This window comes from Corvus kubaryi, unplaced genomic scaffold (assembly GCF_017639235.1).
Source record: "Corvus kubaryi isolate FWS band 111438036 unplaced genomic scaffold, C.kubaryi_AGA036_p1.0 split3-73, whole genome shotgun sequence".
Taxonomy (NCBI): Eukaryota; Metazoa; Chordata; class Aves; order Passeriformes; family Corvidae; genus Corvus; species Corvus kubaryi.
Genome location: NW_024582091.1, coordinates 10941156 through 10965009, shown reverse-complemented (window position 1 = coordinate 10965009; position 23854 = coordinate 10941156). Strand labels below are relative to the sequence as shown.

General features: G+C 40.0%; 1 protein-coding gene and 1 long non-coding RNA gene across 3 annotated transcripts; one reads left to right on the top strand and one right to left on the bottom strand.

The window, feature by feature from the left end:
• Window positions 1-732: 732 nt before the first annotated feature.
• On the bottom strand, window positions 733-23827 carry KCNQ5 (potassium voltage-gated channel subfamily Q member 5). The gene is made up of 2 exons (XM_042017101.1): window positions 23426-23827; window positions 733-1584 (listed from the first exon to the last, which is right to left on the bottom strand). Exons 1-2 carry the CDS (start codon window positions 23779-23781, stop codon window positions 1503-1505), a joined length of 438 nt encoding a protein of 145 aa, XP_041873035.1. The 5' UTR covers window positions 23782-23827; the 3' UTR covers window positions 733-1502.
• On the top strand, window positions 15545-20408 carry LOC121659203. Of its 2 annotated transcripts, XR_006014206.1 has the most exons (4): window positions 15545-15997; window positions 16540-16681; window positions 18512-18669; window positions 19433-20408. It is a non-coding gene; the product is annotated as an uncharacterized LOC121659203 (long non-coding RNA). The 2 variants fall into 2 exon arrangements; XR_006014207.1 differs by lacking the exon at window positions 16540-16681.
• Window positions 23828-23854: the final 27 nt, after the last annotated feature.

The following is a 23854-nucleotide window of genomic DNA, read 5'->3' as shown; positions in this document are numbered from 1 at the left end:
GTTACACCTACAAATCAGCAGTAGAAAATAAAGAGACTTTAAAATCATCATTCTCATGAAAGCCACGAAATTAAAAACAAAGCCACTTTGGTTGGAACCTCTTTTGTCACCAATATGTGATTTTTCTTTGCCTCCAACATTTGGATGAGACTATATTAATTAATATGTACAGCCTTGAAGAAAATTTTACTGAGAGATATGACTACATGTTATTCTCCCGAAGCAGGATACTGCATTTTCTGTGTAGTGCAGAGAGCAAAGTCACTCTAAAACACCTGATATTAAAACAAACTGATTTAAAACTGAAATAACTTACTCCAAACCAAACTTATTTAGCAGAGTTCAAACACTACCAACTAAACTGTTTTTCTACAGAACAGTTACCCAAGGCAAAGTCTCTATTTATGACTAAAAAAGCCTAATTTTTCAAGGCAATTAAATAAGATACTCTTCTTTTGCTGGAAAGACAAAGGTGCAGAAAAGAAGAACATGCAAGTGTTCTTTTATTATACGAAACAGTGAATATATTCAGTGAGTTTTTCTCCACACAATCTCAAGGGTTTTTTTAATCTAATTTAATGTACTTCCCACAACATGGTTGCATTAGGTCCCTAAGGAGTAAAAGCATTTCTGGATGTTTCTGAAGGTGCAAAGCCCCTTTTCCATACGGCTCCTCCATCTACCCCATACACCTGGCCTTATCCAAATGGTGCCCTATACTCTGCTTTCTTGGCAGCCCCAAGTTTATTCCATCCTTGCAGCCCAGTGGGCACCCAGTTCATTTAGAGAGTTTTCTTTGGATAACAGTTCCAAATGCTGGCCACTACTTAGAAAGAGCTATCACTGCTTAACACCAACATCCCTCCAGGCTAGTAAAATAAAGAGGTTGTGATTTTCATCTTCATATAATCACCTTTTTAGTCCCTAAGGATTAAATAACAAGTGGGGGGGTATTTAACATTTACCTTAGTGGGAGAACTCTCATTCAAAGGAAATGCTGCTCTTGCTCGTGGCTGAAAGACCCTGGGTGAAACCTACATATCAAAACAACTTTAATATGTTGTGGTTTGCATTTTGTTTAGGTTAACCTTTGAGAGAGAGGACTCCTTTTTTCCTTGTAAAGCACAATGGATGTTTATGGCACAAGAAGATCAGTCTTATTACTGCCATTCATTTAAATCAGATATCCCTGGCCCAACTCTTAGTGTATTCTAAAAAAATATGCCACATAGTCTTGAACTGTTTGCTTCTGGGAATATGGTTAGTTTCGTCCTCTTCAGTAACAGATGAGATAGCAGTCGGATGGAGTCGGATTCTTCTGGAAACAGGACTTCTGCAGGTGGTTTATGTGCCCACTCATCCACTCCAGGTTCCCCTCAAAGAAATTTGGCTGTTCAACTCAGTAGCTGATTCTGATCTGACTTGAGAGAGAGGAAAATTGACTAAAAATTTTGCTTTCTTGCATATTTAATGAAAATAAATGACCTGGCAGAGGCAAGAAATTATGTGCAAATTTTGTGCCGAAGAAAGGTGCCACATGAGACACAGCTCTTGTTGCATATCAGAAATCCATGGAAGAGGAACCTGCAATATGTCCCAGCAGAAGAAAAAGCATCAGAATGAGCTCTGATCATCTTAAGGCATCAAAACAGAAAATAAACATAATGCCATGTTTTACTTGTTTTGTTGCTTAAGGGGCTACCTGTTCATTAAAATCACATTGAGAGGAAGCTGAGGAGCAGCAGAGGTCACTTTGTCTGTTCAGCCTGGAGGAGACTGAGGGAGACCTCATGGCAGCTATGATTTCCTTGTGTGGGGAAGCAGAGGGACAGGTACTGATCTCTTCTCTGTGCTGACCAGTGCCAGGACCCAAGGGAATGGCCTGAAGTTGTGTCAGGGGAGGTTTAGACTGGATATTAGAAAAACTGTCTTCATCCAGAGGGTGTTTGGGCACTGTAACAGGATCCCCAGGGAAGTAGTCACAGGACCAGCCTAACAGAGCTCAGTAAGCATTTGGACAACGCACTCATGCACATGGTGTGACTCTTGGGGGTGGTCCTGTACAGGGCCAGGAGTTGGACTTTGATGATCCTTGTGGCTCCCTTCCACCTCAGTTTGTTCTGTGGTTGTGCAATTCTCTGCTCACCCAGCATAGTTTGCATTTTTTAATTGCTAACTTCACATGCAAAGAACAAGACTTGGAGAAGAGAGCAACCAATATTGTCTTGGAATCAGTCAATGAACATGAAGTAAGGTTACGGCTGCCAAATAAATTTGCAAAATGTGAGGCAATAACTCCTTTTCACTTAACATAGAGGTCACAGCAGAAATACCTGTTTGCCAAAGAGCAGGTTCCCCACTATGCCTGTGTCCAGCCAAGCCCAGCAAGTGGGTTTGCTCTGCATTTGCCTAGCACTTCCAGGAACTTTAGTGGCCTTAACAATCCTCTTCCACAGAATTTCAATATATTATTTGTGCCTCACTTGTTACAAAAATCAACCTGTGGAGTCCGCATGCTAGCCCAGAACCATAAATGAGGATATCCAGCACTAGCTTCTAACCTCATCTCTAAAAAATTTGAGACCTCGAGCTGTTAGCTGTCATTGCTCCCCAATTCCCCAACATATGTTGAGAGTTTGGATCATCAGGAAGTTTCAGGAGGAAAAAGGGAAGAGTCATATTGCAGGGTATCAGCTACCTGGTTTTTTCTTTACTCTGAAGCCTTCGGTAGCAGGTCATCGCGGAGATCCCAGAACCTCCACAGCAAGCATTCCTACCAGACCAAATACAGAAACTATGGAAATGGCCTGGGACAATTGGTTTCCAGAATGATGCATATTTTTATTTCAAACAAAACATTTAGATGTTTATTTAAACTAAAATATGTTCACAACCTGGAGTGGACATAAAAATTCCCACAGGTTTTTTTTTAAATTCCATATATTTTTCAATTCTTAATTTAATCAGGAGAACTATTAAGTGGAGAATCTTTTCTAAATTACACAATTTTGAAAAAGTCCATGGGAATGTAGTAGGATCTCCAAAGCTCCAGCTACCAAATTCATGGATGTTTCTGCTTAGTGGCCTTCCCTTCAGCTTGCCTCCAGAGAGGGCCACTAAGGAAATACAGAAGGCAAATGTCAAACTGAAAGCACAGGGACCTGAGGAGGCAGACAGACAGCAGGACAGATTGGTGGGCAGGAGTGTGGTACAGTCATCACCCATCTGTGTTCCTTGCAACTAGAACCGCAGGATGATCAACAGGTTCCTGTTGCACTTCCTTGTGGTTTCCCTCTAGAAACAACTATCAACTGAGATCAGTAAGGTTAGGAATAGCAGAAACTGCCAAACACACACCCTATTTTCCCAGAACTCAATGCTGAACGACACTTGATTGGTATTTCATAGCACAACATTAAAAAAGCTCCAGTTTTTAGGTTATTTTCCTGATCTAAGAAATCCTCAATACTGTTACAGCAGCACCTGCCAGGAAAACATAGGCACACTTAAGGGCATATTTTTTCTATGAATAATTTTTTTTGTATCAAGAAAATAGCTTCAAAAACTCCTTCATGCTTAAAACTGTGACTGCTTTAAATGAATCATAAAAGTTAGTGGTTGTTGTACTGGCTTCTCAAGCTGTTATTTTATGCCTCAAGCCAAATTTAAAAGAAGAAACACCAGCGTGTAACATCAACTTGTCTTCAGTTACTGGCTTGCTTCATCCTCAACCAGGAGTTGTGAAATGTTAAACAATCTGAAGAATATTTCTAACTTGCAGAAACTTTGCTTTGAATTATCTTCTGATTAGCAGCATAATAGCAAGGTTTCTTTATCTTAAAAGTATTTCAGGCACAGATAAAAATAAGAAGGTTAAAACACTACATATTACTACTAAATACAAAAGTACTACACACATTATTTATGAGTCCAAACATTTTGTACATTTATATAAAGTCCACAAATGCTGCTTTTGATACCTGAACTGCTCACTTTGATTAGAGGTCTTTAAAAAAAACATATCAATGTAGAAAAATCTTAAGTAAAGATGAATACATATGAAGGGAGTCACTCACCTTTCTTTAATGTGTGCTGGGGGATAAAATAAACTTCTAAAATATTACTAACATATACAAGACTTCAGGTAAAAGGAAGCAAAAATATAAGGTTTTCCCAAAGAGGTGGTAGATGTCCCATCCCTGGAAACATTCAAGACCAGGTTCTCTGAGCAACCTGAGCTAGTTGAAGATGTTCCTGCTCATTGCAGGGGCATTGGACAAGATGATCTTTAAAGGCCCCTTCCAATCCAAACTATTCTAAGATGCTGTGATTCTATATGAAGGACAAACACGTCCTTTTAGTTGGATTCTTCTGAAATGCCTGCATCTCTAGTGGGACAAAAGGAGAAGCCTGGAACAGCTAGCACGATGACACTGTGGCTGGTTCATTAAAGGTTTTTAAGTGTTAATCATTCCACAGTACAGAGCCATGTTTGCAGTCCTGATGGATAAGACCTGGGCCCTTGATAACTGCAAAGACCAAAGTGAGTCTCTTCAGTGCATGTCCTGTGCAAGCCCAGTTACGTGCTGCAGCCAGCAGGCTGCGGTTATTAGCTCTGCAACAGGGCACTGCTGCATGGTCCTTGGCTCTTTACAGCAGAAGCCCTGGAAGACACTAAGATTTGAACTGAAAGTATTACTAAAGACACAGAGTCTGAGTAAGAAAGGGTGAAAAACATGTTTACACATACAACTTCTATGGTTTTAAGGCAGAGAACCCTTGCTCGCCAAGTTTCAGAAGCCAGCCCAGAAAGACTCACCAGCTTTTTCACAATGATTTGTCTTTTCTGGAGGGGTAGAAGCAAGTGATTAAAAGTTAAAGCTTGCCAAACTCTATTAACAGCTTCTAATACTTCTAACCAGTATTCACCAGGACTTACACCCTTTCTCTCCACCCTTTCCTTCAGCTCTCCAACTCTACTTTGTACCTGTAATACTGAATTGTGCTTCTTAGAGCACCAAGCAGAGGGAAGAAGCTCATCTCAGAGCATCAGCCTCTCCTCTGTGAATTCTTCATGAAAAATGTAACAAGAAATCTCTAGTGGGAGTCTCACTCTTTTCCACATTTTGGTCATCTGCAGAGAAAAGGGGGGAAGGAGAAGAGAGAGAATGGCTGGGTGGGAATTTTTAGTAAATATTCCTCCTAAAAGAAACCATACCGATTCACAAGTATCCAAACTTTAATCAAGGGAAATGATTGATTTTATTTCTGCTTCACAGGAATGTTGAGAAGTCTGCAAAGAACTTTGATTTCAGGTGAGAAAGTCTATTTAGTGAAGTTAAGCTCAATATATTATAAAAAAGGCATGATGGGGCTAAACTGAAGCACAGTATTTATCTAAGACATATTTTTACATTTGATTTAGAAAACAGTGAACACCAACTCTTTGCTGCACTTTGGGATGCAATTTTTAAAATCCCACATTTTCACAAGACAAAGAATATTCTCTACCAGCTCTGACTGCCAATCGTCCCTTCCACACCATGGTCTGTGAAGTTTTGGGTATGCCTATACTGCTAAAGGCAAGGTGGCCAGGAAGAGGTCTTGGGGACCACTCTCCTGGACACTTCAGCTGTTTTGCTGTTTGTCTTCAGGGACACTTTGCTCCCACAACCCCTCATATTCGGGGAAAAGGACACCAGATGGATGAAGTGGCCACAGAACTGGTTCACATGCTACTTAACAGTAGGTCACAAAACATGTGATTTAAGTTTTGTGCTATAAAAAACCACCGTTTTGACGGGCTGCAACACAGTTTTTCTCATTCTTTTGGATAGTTTGGACAAAAACCCCAAGGAGTATGTCTAAGGACTATCTCTTGATGCCCAGAAGAGATCCACAGCCAAGTACAAGACAGGATGGATGCAGCCTGTCAGTTCTGGTGCAAGTTAGCCCTCAGTGATGTGGAAACAGGAAAGCCCACATCATTTCACCTCCAGATCAGGAGCTGCTACTTTAACAACATGTTTATACACAAATACATATATACTTATGTACAAAAGCTCTAGAGTCCACCTAAAGGTGGGTCTGCAATTTGTTGGAACTGATTCACTTGATGGTGCTTCTGTACGCATTTAGCATGAGGAATAACCCAGCATACACATTAAAAGACAGCTAAACGTGCTCACAGTGCACTGGAGCACCTATCCACTGCATGGCTGCTGGGTCAAAAAGAAAACATCACAGAAGGGAAGGGAAAGCTTAAAGCATGAAAGAAATGTCAAAGTTTTGCAAGCTACAGAGCAAGGGATAAATGTTCATTCACGCCAATATTAGTTTTTTAAAACTACGGTGCATGGGTTTTAGAATGATATTTTTATAAAAATTATCACCCGAATTTTTAAAAATAAACTAAACAATACCCCAGCAATTTCCCCAAATTTCAGCTTTGGCTTTATTTTTTTACTCTCTGTGTCTCCAATGTCACTTCATTTTTCTTCTATTGGAAATTCAAGATGTCGTCTATATTATTTACTGGAATTTTAGGGAATGTATTTCCTATTATTACCTACTTAATTGGACTATAAAATATATTTTAAATAAAATAAATTGAATAATCTAGTCAACTATTTAAAAAATGTTGCAATATCTATATATTAAATGGAATCTTTTTAATTTTAATAAAAGGTTTTACAGAAAAAAATCACATGTGAACGATTTTTAGTAAGGGAAATAAACAAGACTCAAAACACCTCTATTAAAAAAAAAATAAATAAATGAAGATGGACAAAAAGGAAAAAGCCTAACTAACCATAACTGTGAAAACACAGTGTACCAAACCTAGCAGTCACATCACTTCAGACTAGACTGACTACCCAGATTTGAAGTGACTACCAGAACACCAGCAGGCCAGCAGCCTACGAGCACCAAAAAGCAAGCCTGGTTTCACGCACAGCCACATTTACTGGTACCACTCAGAGGAAACCACGCCTGCACTCAGCCAAGGGTAGATGATGTGGGACACCATCTCTCAAATGAAGCCAAGAAAACTGGGGCAGACCTCAAAAAACAAATCTAAAGAAGACTAAAACTAGATTCTGGATTTCTTTAAAAAAATGCATAATAAATTGATTTTTTTCCCCTATGCCTTTAAATTCTACACACTCCTCTTAGGAGGCAGTATTTTCAATAAATGGATGAATGTGATTTTGTGCTCTGGGAATTGATAGATTTCTCGTATTTCAAGGAAACCAATACTACACACTGTGGCACTTAATTTCTCCCTAAATTACTACCCATGCGGATTTTTCTCTGTTATTTACATGCAAGCAATTAAGCACTTAATCATGATTGATGCAGTTAAAAATTCAATAGAATCTTAGTCTTCAAATGTACAGAAACCTTTTTTTGGATACTCTTCCATTTTAGTAAGACAATTACAGCCAAACTGCTTTTCTCTCCTAGCGACACACTCAAACCCAATTTTTAGGAGCCAAAAATTAGCAGCAGTGAATAATTCCTGGAAGAAGCTCCTGTTTTCAATCAGCACCATGCACCCAACTGCAGTACCACTAATCAACACACCTTCTAGCAGGCTGGTCATGCAAACGAGACTACACAAGCTACAGAAACAAAACTCACTTTCAACAGCAATGTCCCAGGACAAGGCCACAGAAAATAGAAATTTGTGGAATTTAATGACCATGCTGTTTCTATATAACTGCTCCAAGGTTATGCAGGACACTGACATTTCCAGGAATGTTCATCTGGTATATTTCATAAGTATCAAAGTTATAATTACTAAAACAAAGAAAAACAATACAGAAAGAAAACGGGAAGAAAAAAAAAGCAGCAGAATCACATAATTATGAAGTTCATCAGAACAAATACAATCATAATTCAAACTTAAATGGCATTAATTTTTTTTCCAAACAATTTTTAAACCCTCCCTTATATTTCTGCATTTTGTGTGCCTGGAAAGTTATACAAAACATGTTGCTTCAGGGCTGCACCTAATTATATTGGGCATCCAGAAATAGGTGCATCTGACTCAGAATTTCTGCATGCCTTGCCAACCAATCAAACCATAAGAAATGCAAACTATGCTTAAATTAAGCAATAAAACACTGCAAGTTGCAAGTTGTAACGTACTAGCATACACCACACTGCAAGGAAGAGCTCCTCAACAGGAAACAGGTTCAAAGTATATTTGCACCCAGTTACGCTGAGAGTATTTTCACAACTGTGACTTTACACAACTTGAGTCACATAACCGACTACTCCACACTGAATATTACAGAACAGGACTAAACATCAAATGAGGGTAAGTGCACTAAAGCAGTGATATCTTTAATTACCAGCTGTTAACAATCACCTTTTTAAACCTTTATAAATGCAAAGGGTTTTCATTTGATGATCATACCTCTCTGTAGACAATCTTCCAGACAGATCTAATTTCTTTAATGACAAACAGAGAACTGGTACAAAAACCAGACTTAAGCAGCAGCTCATGCTGAGAATTTGTCATTTACCTTAAGCTAAAATTATGAGCTCAGACACTGTATTTTGCAGTGGTTCAGGGCAGGTGGGCAACGGGTCAAAGAGATGACCACAAAAACCCCCTGCTTGTCTGGGACTGTTCACTCAGAAACATCTTGAAGACAGCAGGTGCAGCTGAGCTGGTTTATTTTACTCTTTCACAGTACTATGCAGGCAAGTTATGTAAATCAACTGGGCCAAATATGATCCCAGAGCTTTCAAAAGAAAATATATTTCAACATGAGAATATTACAGTATTTATTTTCATGCCTCAAGGGTGTCGTTAATAATTAGCAATTTACACAAAATTGCTAAAATATGCACAAAACAAACCAGTAGATTAATCCTCAGATATTTTCAATTTAAAAGCTAAAAATTAATCATAATCATTAGAGAACGGTCTGAGAACTATAAAGCAATTACAGTCATTGATAACCACTGCGTACACAGGCAATGATATCAGCAATTAAAGGAGAGACCAGTAAGTGATCCATGCCAATTTTGAGAACTTTCCACTAACAGCTGCTGCTCCATAGCAGTCCAGTCATTTGACTAACTTGTAAGGTCATTTTCTAAATGGGAAGTGATAAGTCTTAAGTTGGAGTTGCAAGGAGTTCTTTTAGTTGACAGCTACGTGTCAAGCAATGTGGCAATAAATTCCAAGCAATGGGGCAACTTAACATCAGCAGCATTATATTAATACATGCAGGTTTTTAGATTGATAATATAAAGAACAGTCTTCATCTATGTTCATTATGGAACAAACTCTGCTGTTAAACACTGCTTTGCACAAAGGCTGCAAACATAATATACAATCAGCTCTTAAACTAAAATACATTTGAGAGCTATTTGAACAATTGTCATATTTCCTATTCATTTTACATTGGAAACATATCCAGATCTCCACGCCTGCAAAAGAACAATCATTTTCAGAAATGAATAAAACCGTATGTAGGAAAATAGGTTATTTTGTACCATATAATTTTCCAAACTCTATGGTTACTTTTGCAGCAGTATTTCAATGGTTACTTTTCAAGTCAAAGTATTTTGCTACTTTTAGTCTCTCTTACTCATTGCAAATAATTAAAGCAAAAATGTAAAAACATTGTCTACAGCGTACTGTGATACATTGCAGCTGACGGTGATTTACCATACAATACACCACAGTTCACACTGCACAAGCAGTCACTCATGAGACTGCACAATACCAATGATGAGGGGTTTACAGAAACCTGCACAATTAAAAAAAAAAAATCACACACCACTCTTACAAAATTCAAGGATAATAAGATAAAGCATCCTATTACTTTACAGCCATTTTGCTTGAGTAAGAGCTTCTGGATTGAGCCTGGAATTAACGGCTAGTAAACAGCTTTAGGATTTGGCCTGCTGTTTGTACCTGCTAAAGACTTCTTTATCAAAAAGTACTAGTGTTTGACTCAACAAAATATAAATCATGTTCACTGCTTTTATTAATGGAGGCAGCAGTGTACGTCAGTGCTTTTATATATACATATATATATTTATAAATATCTACATGCTTGAATGCATCAGAGAGTTTTCTGAAAGCCAAACCAGTGTGAGGTAAATGCCAGGATGGTGCTGAAACTTCAAAGGAAATAAACCACGGTGCTGAAAGCTGTGCTCTTTTCACCCTCAGCAATGTCCACGGGATCCTCTTACAAGGGTGACCATTAGTAAGCCTTTAGGTTCCAGTTCCTTCATGCTCTGAGGGAAAACTTGACTTAATCAGAGAGCACAGAGGTAAGAAAAGATCATTAGTCCCTTAGGAAACCAACTGGCCACAAGCAAAAGAAGAAAAAATTTACTGGCAGAGTAGCTACAAAGCCACTCAAATTGAAGTCTTACATCTTAATTTCTGGGCATAGGGCAGCGATATGGGATACACATCATAAAGTCACCCCAAGACAGTGGTATAATTAGAAAACACCTATATACTCAAAGAAGAAAAATAATAATTTTTTCATCTTTCCATTGGAAAAAGAATTTAGAAACACTTCAGACTCAAAAGCTTGACATGACTCTCCACATGAAGAAAAGAAAAAAAAATTCCAATGGGTTTTGTTGGTTTTTGTGGAGTTTTTTTTGGTTTGTTTGTTTTGGGTTTGGGGGGGTTTTTGGGGGCTTTTTTGGCAGGGTTTTTTGTGATTTTGGTTTTCTTTTTTCCCCTCAGGATACAAGAGCTGGCAGTGTTATTTGCTATGTCTTTGGGGAAGACAAAGGTTTGATTTAATAAACACAGTGTACTGAATGATTCAATGCAGAACTGAAACAGCAAGCACAGTGGACTCAGCCTATCTGGACACCTACCTACCTTGATGTAAACCAATTTTAAACACCTGTCATCCACAGGTCAGTTTGTAAGATAGAAAAAGTATTTAAGACATTTAGTTGCAAAGATCTGGATTGCTGTTTCATCCAGGGTCATGAGCAGAAATACTCTTTTTCACTCCTGGTTTTGAAGAATTTGCACAAAACCTATACACAGTTTTAGAGGTTTGGTAGAATGTCCCAAAAGACCAAGTGATGCTATCACAGCACTATGATCACTTGCAATTAATGAAACTATCTCAAGGGCATTAGGTTCATCCTTGTTCCATACTAGAGATTGCAAACGTGTACAGATGTAGAAGTGTGTTTTGGGAGATGCAGCTTCCTAAAAACACACCTGAAAATGAACAACTATTCCAGTTCATGTGTACCTTCCTCAAAGATTGTCAAGCCCTAGGATTTTGACATCAACCTGTTTCAAAGAGCCCATGAGACTGATTTCAGTATGTTCTTCCATGGTACCCCACTGATGTTTTCCCTTTATTCTTACCAGTCTTTATTAGCAACTTAATTGGGCAGCTTTTTTAGCTCCCAACCTCAGAGAAAATTGTAAAACTAGGTGTATGTTTAGCACTATTAAGTCATCTGCATCCTAGTTTCCCTGCCACATGCCGAAAAGCTGTGTTGCCATTCTGCTTGTTCTTCCACCAGTCATCCATTTCTCTAACTCGGCACCTTCAGACAAAAAGAAATAACGCAAGAAGGAGACTCTCATCGACCATGTGATAATTAATCTTCATAAAATTGTTAAACAATGAAATTCCCAGCTCATGCAACAGTTCAGCATTTGCCAAAATATATGACACTTTCAAAAAGTGACTGGAAAAAAACACATCATAGGTTTAGTTACAGGTTTACTGAAGTTAGGTTTAGCTGCAGTAAGTTAGAAACACACTCATGTTAGTCTACTGCTGTCAAATAGTTTATTGGTGTATGAGAAGCGGTTCTATCATATGCTGCTGAGGCTGTCAGACCCAGCAAAAAGGAACAGTTCCATTTGTTGTTTCCTTCCACTTAATGAAACATGCAAAGCTGATTGCCTGGTTTTGTTATTCACTTATAAATGTAATTTTAGAAATTAACTAGCCAGATACTTTTTACAGCTATTCAAAGTGAAGAGAAATAACTTCCTCCCTAGGCAAGGGGGGAGCAGTAAGAGGAGCTGCTGAGGAGCAGGGGTTTTACAGCCACAGGGATGAGCACACAGCATACTGCTAAGTCCAGACAGAAGGAGGTTGCAAGAACTGAAATATTAAGAGTTTGCACAATAATTGGAGCTGTGGTGACAGATAGGTCATACCTTTGAGATATTAGGTAGACAGAAATCATGCTAGCAATTATAAAGGTCCATCTCAACAATGATGTCTGGGTTACCATCCTGAATAAAAGACAGTGACAACTGTTGTCTGCAGTGATTTAGAAAAATGCAGGATTATTTAAATACCTGGATTATTTAATCATGAACTTCTATACTCTGCATTCGTTACTTGAAAAAAATTTGCAGATCAGTAAACGACATCCGTCAGAACTGTACCTCTATGTGCCATGATTTTCACAGGGTGTTCTAACCATTTTCCAGAGTTCTTCATTAATTACTGTTTTTAATCAAGTTAACATGCTAATGAGTTTTTAGAACTTGTAACCAGCAATCCCCAGGGCTAGACTGCAAGATAACAATTCTATTCTTCTGCCACAAAGCACTATGAACTGCATGTGTAGTGATTTTTTGCCGCCACCTGCACACCCTCTAGAGGTAGGGAAGGCAGCCCTCAGTTCGAAATTAATCCATAGATCCATACTTGGAACAGCATAACCTGCCAAGGTCACATATCCATTACAGCATGCCTCACGTTTAAAGACAAGGCCGAAAGACAGAATTTATTACTGAGCCATCTCAAAATACTGACTACAGCAGATACCCTGTGGGGTCATAAGACAAGACTGTGATACACGCTGGACTGGGATGAAGGCAGTCACTGGTTCACTGCAGGATGCTAAATATAGACTGGGAGATGAATGGGCCTCTCTAATATACTGATCCCATTTCCAAAACCAAAATACACTTCAGATCTCTTGACTGACTCTTCTGTAAATTACTTCAAAATCTTTACATCTGTTCACATTTTCAGCCAGGATCGTTTTCATTTAAGTCTTACTTCATAGAGATTTAGCTCTTTTATACTTAAGACAGAGAAGAATACAATTTTCTCATGGATTAATAAGCCTGAAGAACACAATCAAAATTTCATAAAATCATATTTCTTAAATAACTGAGCACTCTGCTATTAAATTTTATCTTCCAGATACAGATCATATCTGAAATGTCGCTGTTTTATCTTAACATATCTGAGTTTTCCGTCACTATCCATTATATTATTTATTATTTACCTCCTATAGCTGGTGATAAAGGCAAGCCAAAAAAAATGCCATGAGCTTTCATTGTGGTGAGATAATTTACAGATATGCGCATATGAAAAAATCCTGGAGAGCAAAATCATACAAAGGATTTCTCCAAGTAAATACTTCTCTTCTGACACTTACTGGTCTGGTATTGTGCTCAGTTTGGTACAGTTACCTCAGCTCCAGCTTTCCCATTCATGAACACCAGCAATAACATTTAATCTAATATTATTATATTTTTAGATGTCTTTTAAATTTCATGAATATTATTAACTCAGTAACGGTTTCAAGGACAAATTCCCTGGGCAAGAGTAAGAATGACTGAATCCCTTTCTGCAGAAAAAAGTCCCTGAGGACTGTGTTTCTCACCAACTTTCTAAATACTGGAGGGTATTTCAGATGCATCTCCCCAGGTTTTCCTCCAAGTGCAGATGTAGCCATGCTGGAGGTCAGACATTGGACTGCATCTTGGTGTCCAGCTGCAGCCCTTCCCCTAAAATGACCTGTAAGAGCAGCTAAAAAGTTACCTAAGCTCCAGCAAAGACTGGACCCAAATGGGAATAAACTAGCTGAGGCTCAGCTTCAGCAAGATTTAAATGAATATTTACCAAAGGAAAAGCAATCAGGAACACAATCAGGTAGTGAACAAACTTCTGTGTTCTGATATTACTGATTATTTCCTCAGATCTGCATACAGGGTTGAGACCTCGATGGAAGAAAAATGTAAAGGTCAATACCATGTTTTCTTTACATATAAATCCAGTAAGTTCACTCATACTATTGCTTCAGCTTTCTCTCTACAGAACACAGGTGAAAAGGGGGAAAAAATATTAAAAACATATTATTAATGGAAGACAACACATTTCTAATCTGAAAGTAATATATAGTATCAGTCAAGCAGTTACAGCCAAGTAGACATTCATAAATTCTCCTTCCTCTCAATGATTGTGTTCCCACCTAGATAACTTCTGCCTCTGCAATGCCACAAATGGTCTCACCATAACTCTCCCCATGTAATATCTCCAAACAGCAAAATCTCATGCAGACTGCCCACATATAATGTAGGAGAATTGATTTCAGATTAGGCCTTCCTCTCTCCACAGAAGAATTTCTCAAGTATAACTTCAGAAGCTTTATAAAGTCTCTCTAATTCAGATGAGTTTTTGCCATCATTCCTGAATTCCTGATAGAGCTTTTATCAATGCTCAGTTTGATGGTTTCTAGTAATTACCCTGTAAATGCCTAAATCTATTAATAAAACCACTAAAAAGTATGGCTACAAGCATTTTCAGGATGAAAATCAAAATTCCTTCCAAAGAGTATTTGTAATTCAGGACCATCATCTGTCTCATCATAGCCAACAATAACCTCTCAACTCCAATACCCCACCCAGCAAACAGATCATTTGCAAAGACAAACCACAGGTTCAGTCAGCAGTCAGTATAACTCTGAGGAAGGATAACTCCCTTCCAGACAGTATCTCCAACCATCAAACAAATGAAATCTCTTGTTTCTAAGCTTAAGGGGAAAGAAATATATCTGCTTGAGCAAATTGTATTATATAAAAATTTACAACACCCCCAGACATTAGCAAAGCTGTTCGTCTTTTATTCTAAATTCTGCTTTATCTTCAGTCTGAAAATGCAGTTGGGACATATCAAAGACAGAAACATGCAGAGATTCAACAACTAGAAGCTAAATAAATCACTTGAGAGCATGCATACTTACTGCAACTAACCATAGCTGCACATGAAGTGTAATGGAACCTCCTCGAGGAAGCAACATTTTATTAACATATCTAGTGAAAACTAGCAGCTGTGGCCAAAGGCATGAGAAAAAGATGTTGAAGCGAGGTGGGGTTGGTCTCTTCTTCCAGGTAACAAGCAATAGGACAAGAGGAAGTGGCTTCAAGATGTGCCAGGAGAGATTTAGATTGGATATTAGGAAAAAATTTCTTCACAGAAAGGATCGCCAAGCATTGGAATAGGCTGCTCAGGGAAGCTGTTGAGTTCCCATCCCTAGAGGTATTTAAAAGACCTGCGGTAGATATTGAACTCAGGGACACAGTTTTGTGGTGGATTTCGCAGCGTTAGATTTACGGTTGGACTCTATGATCTCAAATGCCTTTTCCAACCTAAATGATTCTATGATTCTATGCTTCTAAATTCTCATAACTACATTCAGGAGGGTCTGAGGAACAGGTCTAAGAAAAACCCTCCCCCTACCAGCACAGGCTCTTCCTTCCTCCCTCCCTGTTGCACAGATACCAGCAAGTAGCTCGTTCACACACAGCTTTACATTTCCTGCCATCTATACAGATCCTTCTGCGCAGGGCTGCAAAGAGCAAGACTGTGCTCCTTCCTGTGGCAATGATTCTTCTGGTGCATGTGAATAAACCTGACTCTACAGATAAGTATCAACTGCAGAGAGATGTAAACAGAAAAAGAGACTTCTTTCCTCCTAATGAATTTAGAGACTTCTTCTGACCTCAGTCAGCAAAACCTTCTCAGATGTAAAAGGGATTTTCAAGTTGATGAATTTGCTGTGTGATTTTCTGGAAACATGGTAAGTCCTCTTCTCCAGCGCTGGGCCACCTGATGGGAAGAGGACATCACCTGCTTACCAGCCTCGCAGTAGTGTGGATATCACGCCAGCCTCATCATGCCAGCTTCCACTGAGCCATCACTTGTTATTTCTCCTATGACAGGTGAGTTTCACCCTTAAAAAGACACACTTACTGATACAGACTTTTCTCACAGAGAGAATGACCCACATTTTCAAACTCACTGCCAAGGATCATGGTCCTCCATCCCCACTACCTACAAAAATGCATCCAAAACAGTATTTTATCTTCATTTTCTCACAAAAGACCCTCTCAAGTGTGTCAGGACTCTTAGGCATATTCAGAAAGGCCCCAGCAGTAAATTTTAAGTGCACTCCTGTCACAAGAGCTTCGAAGGGAAAGATTCGTGCATTTACTTCTAATGGGTAATTCTCAGATACCACAGTTATGGATGAGCTTAGGCCACGTAAAGCAATTAAATTTAATGCCCTAGGAGAAGTTAGATGCTATTTCTGACTGAATGACCTCAAGAGCGTGTGCAAGTGTTCTAATCTATGACACAAGTGAAATAGGACGTATCTGAATGTGTACGCTAGAATTTTTTTTCTCAAAGCATAAAGATTTTATTCTCTTGGTTTGGTCATATTTGACTCCTGGCACCGGTCTGTTCTTTCATATGATATCAGGTATGACTACAATAAAAGAATTTAAAAGCTACAGAAGTCTCAAAAGGAATTAATACGTTTTCTTGATCAAACTATGGAGTCTCAAAGCAAGAAGGAAGCCAAGACAAACAGGAATATATTGCATTAATCAAGACGTGGGCAGGTACTGAATTTCCTTTCTTCATTATTTCTAATCAGTTTAAGGGCATGATTCATTTGTTAAACTTCATTCTATACAAGTGGGAAGAAAAAAGTGAATTACCCATTGAATGCACAATAGAATAATGAAAGGAAGCTGCAGGTACTTCATGCCTTTGAAAATTATTCACTCTTCAAGAAAATGCTTAGAGACATATTTATGTCCATCTCTGTTGAGGAAAACACACACATTTATGTTTGAAGATTTTCTTGGATGAAGTCCAAACAGAAAATTTCAGATACATCTGGCTGGAGGACTGTGTCCACCTCTGAATCACTGGACCAGTCTGTATATATTAAGAAATAATCACATAGTCTTTCAAGCAGAAGACACTGTCTGAGACTACACTTCAGTGCCCCAAATGATGAACGTTTTGCTGAGCTTCCTGTAACGCAATTACACTGCAACTCAGATAGCTCGCACAAGGTAAATCTAATGCTCAACAGAAAATTGAAAATATTTCTTGATTAGGTGCAGCTGACCTATAAGACAGCCTTTGAACTTTTAATTAATATCTTTAAAGGAAGGGGGGGTTTGCACATGAAAGGGCAACTCCTTAAAATTATTTCGCAATTAACAAACTGTACAGTTCATGAATTTTCTACCTTAACTGACCTGTGGTGGCAATCCCTTGGGTAATCTACATCTGCTCTCTTACAGGAAATCTGTAAAACCAACTTACAAAAAGAAACAAAAAATCTCACAGAGAAAACAAGGAGAAAAAAAAATTGTGATTTTCCCCAAACTCAGTATATTTTGTTCAACACATTTACAAGGGACTCTCAATGCACCAACATTAATTAAAAAATCCAAGAATGCATGCTGTATCATGTTAATGGTTTTGGAAATGGTTTGGGTGTTAATGTTAATGGGAAAAAGCAACATTTATTGTGAAATAAACATCTGCCTCATTAGGAATAACATAGTAAATTATGTCTACTATGTATACATGCTAAAGACTTTTTGTTAGATAGTGTTATTCATGCTTTCTACTCCATCTTTTCTACCTGAGAGCAGAAGATGCACTTTTGCTTCAATTAAAATCAGTTGCAGATTTCATTAATTTTCACCACTTATGTTAATGAAAATATGAGCCATGTAAGAACATTAAACACTTGACAAATAAGTTTTACCTTTGAATTAGTAAGAAATAACTACCTTACCACAGTGAGATTTATTTGCACTGTCAGCAGTTCACATTGTCTAGGAATAAAAGGTTTTCCTTCTATATATTTTCTCCATAAAAAGAAGATTAATAAAGTAACAAACCATGTGCTTTTCCTTTCCACTGAAACAATTAAGAAAAATTTAACTGCATTTTTATGAGTATTGTTAAGTATATTAATTATGCTTATTCTTATGAATAGGGAAATCACTATTATTAATTGAATAATCATTGGTATTCCATTTGATGCTACAAATTATTTGAAATTATTGCAAAATATTAGTTCAATTGTACTTTCATCCAATTCAGGAAACTTAATTAAGCTACAATCAACAGTGTGCAGAGGACAAAGGAGATGCTGGAGAGCAACCAAGACACTCAGGCGCTTTTGTCTTGGAGCAGTTGATGGAGCTGAGCATGTTTGGTCTGACAGAAGGGTGATTTAACAGGTGTCGTAGCAGCAGCCTGAATCTACTTGAACAGAAATCACAATGATAAAGAAGCCAAAATCTTCTCAGCAGTGACAGAACATATATAAAGGAACAATGATCATAAACTGCCACTTGGGAGGTTCAGGGTGGCACTTCCATTCTTCTCTCCCCATGTCAAACCTCCTCTTTTTTCAACAGACAGGTGTTGCAGATCTGCAGGTTACTCAGCAAGGTGGTGGGACCTCCATCCAGTGAAATTTAAGACATTTAGACAAAGCTGTCTCACACAACTGGGAAGAGTGTATCTCCAAGCTGGACTGGGTAACTTCCTAAGGTTCCTCCAAAACAACATGTAGGTGAGAAATATGCACATGTATAGAATCAGAGACTGCTTCAAATGCAACAAATCACTGCAGATTTATACTGAAGTGCATCTAAACATCTACTATCACTCATCCTCCCTGAAAGAAAATGCCTACTAAAGTTTGGGTGCTACAGCTAAAGAGATTTAAATTTTTACCTCCTCAGTAACTAATAAGATTTTATTTGCTACATATTCATGTTGTCAACCTTATTATTTTTTAATTTGTAAATATCATGCTATTATTTGTTTTTATAAACATATAGAAATATGTTGTTACCCTAACAGCACAAGATCCTGACTCTTAAATGGTGCTTGAAAAGATGAAAGCTGAAGACCTACCAATAGAGCACCTGGAATTGGTTCATTAGATGCCATAAGATGGAAAAAAGAAAGATATAAAATCATTTCTCCTACTTTCAATAGTATGAAAAAAAGCAAGTCCTTCGGCTGTTGCACGTTATTGGTTTCCTAATCAGAATACAGAACCTCCATAATTATACCAAGGGCACGGTGTGATGCAGCTCTGTTAGCTCACATGCAAAGACCTGCTGTTCAAAAGCCATTCTGATCATTACTAAGCTGTATCCTTTCTGGCAGATCTGGAAGGCTAAAATAGCTAGTTAAATCTTTGATGCCATCATTAGATTTTTTCCAGAAATAATTTTTCAGTCTTCTTCCATCAATAACGCAAAAGACACGAATAACATCATACAGGCTCTTGCAATTCAACTAACACTGTCTCTTATCTTCTGCAGTGACCAATGGAGGATGCCCATGAAGACCTATCAATACAGGTCATGCAAAATGCTGCCATCCTTGTGCACACATCCAGATGTGTGATTGATTTGGGATTCAGAAACTTCCAGAGCAAAAGCTGGTAGCTTTGTAAAGAGAAGGACATCCCCACAACAAATGTTAAAGACTTCTGCATGGAATATATTACAAAGAAGTCAGTAAGAAACAGAAACTTTATTATTCCTGAAATAAATCCAGCACGTTAAATTAGGAAACTTATGCAACTAATTATATCCTACCAGTATAAACAGTATCAAAGAGGAGTATTTTATTTCTGAACATCTCATGCCATCTCATTTTCAGAATGTCAGTTAAGAACAAAAATAATACAAAGTCCTTATGATAACTGAAGATGAAACCCAGAATTAAATTTACAACAAATCTGGAATTCCCCTTTGATCATTCTAAGGCAATGGCTATACATTTTTATCACATGAAACAAGCCATAATAAACTGCAACATCAAAACCAGAAAGAAATCCTATGACTTCCCAAGACAATGCTTTTGAACAGTCACAATATCACAGCCTTTTAATGCAAGCACACGTGTTAAATATGCACATGGCTCCATGTGTAGGTGATGCGGTGTGGCATAAATATTTTACTAGCAGTTTAAGTTACTGACTCATTACACACAAATGGTATGAATGTTCTTTTCTGATTTTATAAGTGTTCATATTTTGGCGCCCCTGAATGATTAAGAACAGGAAACTGTGGTATCTGAAAAGAAGGTTTTCAAAAACTTGCAGGAAAGATCTTGAATTTTAATAAGGCTTTCCAAGTAAAGAACTACTGAGGTGCACAAAAAAGGAGTCAAGACACACATAATTTATGGCTTTGCTCCCCAGCACAACTTTACTGAAATCAAAGGCCTTTGCTCAAGAGTAACTTCTTCCCCTAGTTGCAGAAGTTTGCAGAATAGCAGTCTTTTCTAGAATTTGGCTAGTTTGTATTTACAAATAAACTGATCGATTGACTTCTGAATGTCGGTCACAACACTCATTCCTTAGGTGGCCTATTTTCTTCTTATTTGAAAGGGCAAAAAGAAAAAACAAGAGTTAACTGGGCATACTTCTCAGGTCTAAAGTGTTTTCCCCTATGGAAATGGTAAATGAAAATATCACTGCAGGAATGATTTCTTATTTGTAACACATTTTCAAGTCCCTAGATCCTATTTAAAAAACAAACACGCAAATTTAACAAACCGCTAGATCAAAGCCTTTAAACCAAAAGTCTGTAACCACCCTTGCATTACTTCAACCTGCATATCAGAGTGAGGTTTCAGGAGACCAATGAGCTACTCAAAAAGGTCTCACCCCAGATAGCCCTTTCCTGTAACAGAAATAGTACAGAGCTATAACGGGCTCCACTGCAGTCAAGAATATCTTAGCAGTGGTAAAAGCAGACATCACGTCCACGTACTTTGTAATATCTTTGCCACTCTATACTACTTGTCTCAATACTTTTTTTTCAAATAGTTGAGGCTTTTTTATTATGTTTTGGTTTTTAATTCTGTAAGAAAGCCTGTTTTCCAAGATGCAACTATATTTGATCAGGTGGCTGGAAAAAAATGAGCCTGAAACACCATAAATATTATCTTATTATCTGGCTGTGATTAAATCAGAATTATATAAATACATCAAAATAATTTGTAGACTGGCAATAAGGGTGGCTGTCAAACTGAAATCCAATGGAACTTCAAATGCACCTTAAACACTGTATCAGTGTCAGATACATAAAGGTAATATTATTACTAGGTGTCTTATACTACAGTAATGTTTCAAGCTCTTTCCCACAGATCTGTTCAGATAAAAGATGTAATGTTCACATTACATCTGCCAAAATTGCCATTTGCAATTAAAAATTAAAACTGGCACTCTTTCTATGCAGGCAATTATCTAAACGCAGCTGGCAATCTTCCTTGTTTACAGCGCTGCTGTGTCATGACTCCACTCCGTTTGGAAATTTACTGCTTTTTTTTTTTTTTTTAAGGTTTAAACTTGCCACCTGTATTTCCAACTTGAACTTTTCTGGTTTTAAAGATTTCTATCATGAACTCAAACAAAAAGGTACAAAACTATAATTTGCAGATTTTGTATGGCAACTTTAGGCACTGCAGTAAAATACATTCCTAGTACATATTTTGATGATTGTCACAACACTAATTTACATCCATCTAGGCCACAGGATAACACCTGTAAGAACCCAGACAGTAAAATGTACCAAATAAATGCCCTCCAAGAAGAAAATTTCGAGTGTAAGAGTTGATTTTCAGAGTAAAACAGAAAGGATGGAAAGATTCTCTGAGTGGACAAAAATCCTTTTACTGAATAATATATGACATTAAGTGTATTTCTACTGCTTTCTATCTATAGCAATTGTCATCTACTAAATGAATCTATCCACAAAGTATCTTATTAATCAGACTGCCATGTTTTGGCACCTTTTTACTTACAACAGCTGCTATTAAAGTAAGATTTGGTGGTTCCCCTACTGCTGGGAGAGGAGCATTCTTTATGCTGACAAACAGCTTTTAGGGAACTGTCGCTTTTTTAGCTAAGATGCTGCAACCTTTAGGATGATTTACACGACTATCATGGAACAAATACAGTTACTTACAGCATATCAGTTAAATATTCTGGTTCATTTATGATGTATTGCCTGTAGTCAGACGTAGCAATACCCGGTATTATATCCCCAATACAGTAATGCCTTATTTCCTTCCTCTGTAATTGTTAAACGTTTTCACCTATAAATATGATCCATTATCACAACTCCTTGCCAGACGGTATTGCATGTTTTGCTCAGCCATCCAAATGGATTTTGAGCAGGGCCTTTCCCCTGAATATTACCAAAACCCATAAAAACAGGGGATTGTTAATGAACTGAGGAACATGGCTGACCCCAAGGATACTGCAAGCAGTGACAGGCACAGGTGCCCTCACACAGGTGTCCCGAGCGAGCCTCTTGAAGTTAAAGCAGCACAAGTTTCGCAGCGCGGTGACAGTACCGCTCTCCACTGAGCGATGATACGGAACATATATTTCCGTCAGGGGCTTTTTCAGAATGAGGGTGACAGGAGCCGTTACTTGCTCAGATCAAAAGCGCAGCAGAGGAAGGCACCGGCGGAGAAGCCGCCAGCGCGGCGGCCGCTCGCTGAGCCCTGCCCCGGGCGGCCCCGGCGCTGCCAGCGGCAGGTGGCCGCAGCTGGGGCGCAGCATCCCGAGGCGCCGCGCACCCGCGGCGAGCACTCGCGTGGGAAGGCGCCGTCACCCGCACTCCCTGCGAGGCGGGGACCAGGCGCGCCCGGAAAATACGCTGGAGGCAGAACCGAGCGCTGCGGCTCCGCGGCGGTAACTTTTCAAACCGCGTAGCGCTCGGTGTCCGCTCGGCAGCACACGCGCCGTGGGTACCGCTGGCGTACCCATTGCGCCCCGCCGTCGCGGGGAGGACCCGGCAGACACCGACACCCCTCGCTCCGTCTAACCTCGAGGCCGGCGAGTGCCATCAGCGGGTGCCCCGCACAGTCTCCCCCTGCGCAAGCCGGTGGCCTCGGGCGCCCGGGAGGCCAGAGAATATGTGCTCCCCGCCATGCTCTCCGCCGGTTCTCTCTGCCGGGTTAACCGAGCTTTCCCCCCATCACCTCCCACCTCGGGCTGCGCGGGATTTTCCGCCGCCCGCAGAGAGACGCGCCGCAGGTGGCAGCGGCTCCCCCACCTCTGCTGACTGACTCCTCTCGGGCACTTTCAGCGCGACTCTCGGGGTACTTGTCCACCCCGTGCCCCGGCACGGAGTGATGCCCGGGGACCGGAGGGGCAGGAGGGGCGGTACGCGCCGCGCGGTGCGGCGGGGCTCTGCTCAGGACAGGTGCGGGCGCCGGCCCGTGGAACGGACGGGAGGGGTCAGGACAGGACGGGACGGGACGGGAGGAGAGGGGAGCGGGTCGGTACTCACACGAAGGCGTGATAGACGAAGGCCCATCCGCGGGGCCGCTCCAGCACGTTGTACAGGTAGTTCTGCAGCCGGCGGTACTTCGCGTTCCTGCGGCAGCTCGGTCCGCTGCTGTACGACAGCGGCTTCCCCAGCAGGCTCATGCGGGCGCCGTGCTTCCCGCGGCGGCCCTCCCGCAGCCCGGCGGGGGCGGCCGCGCCGCCGGTGCCCAGGAGCAGCAGGCCGTCGCCGCGGGCCGCCGAGCTCGTCAGCGCCCTGCCCCGGCCCGACTCCACATCCTTCATGCCCGCTGCCGCGCCGCTCTTCACCCAGAGCCCCGCGGAGCCGCCCTCCTCCCCGCCGCCGTGGTTGCGGGGCATGGCATCACCCCGGGCGCCGGAGCGGGCGCCGGGGCCGCGGCGGAGCAGGGCGCGGGCGGCGGCGGCCAGGCAC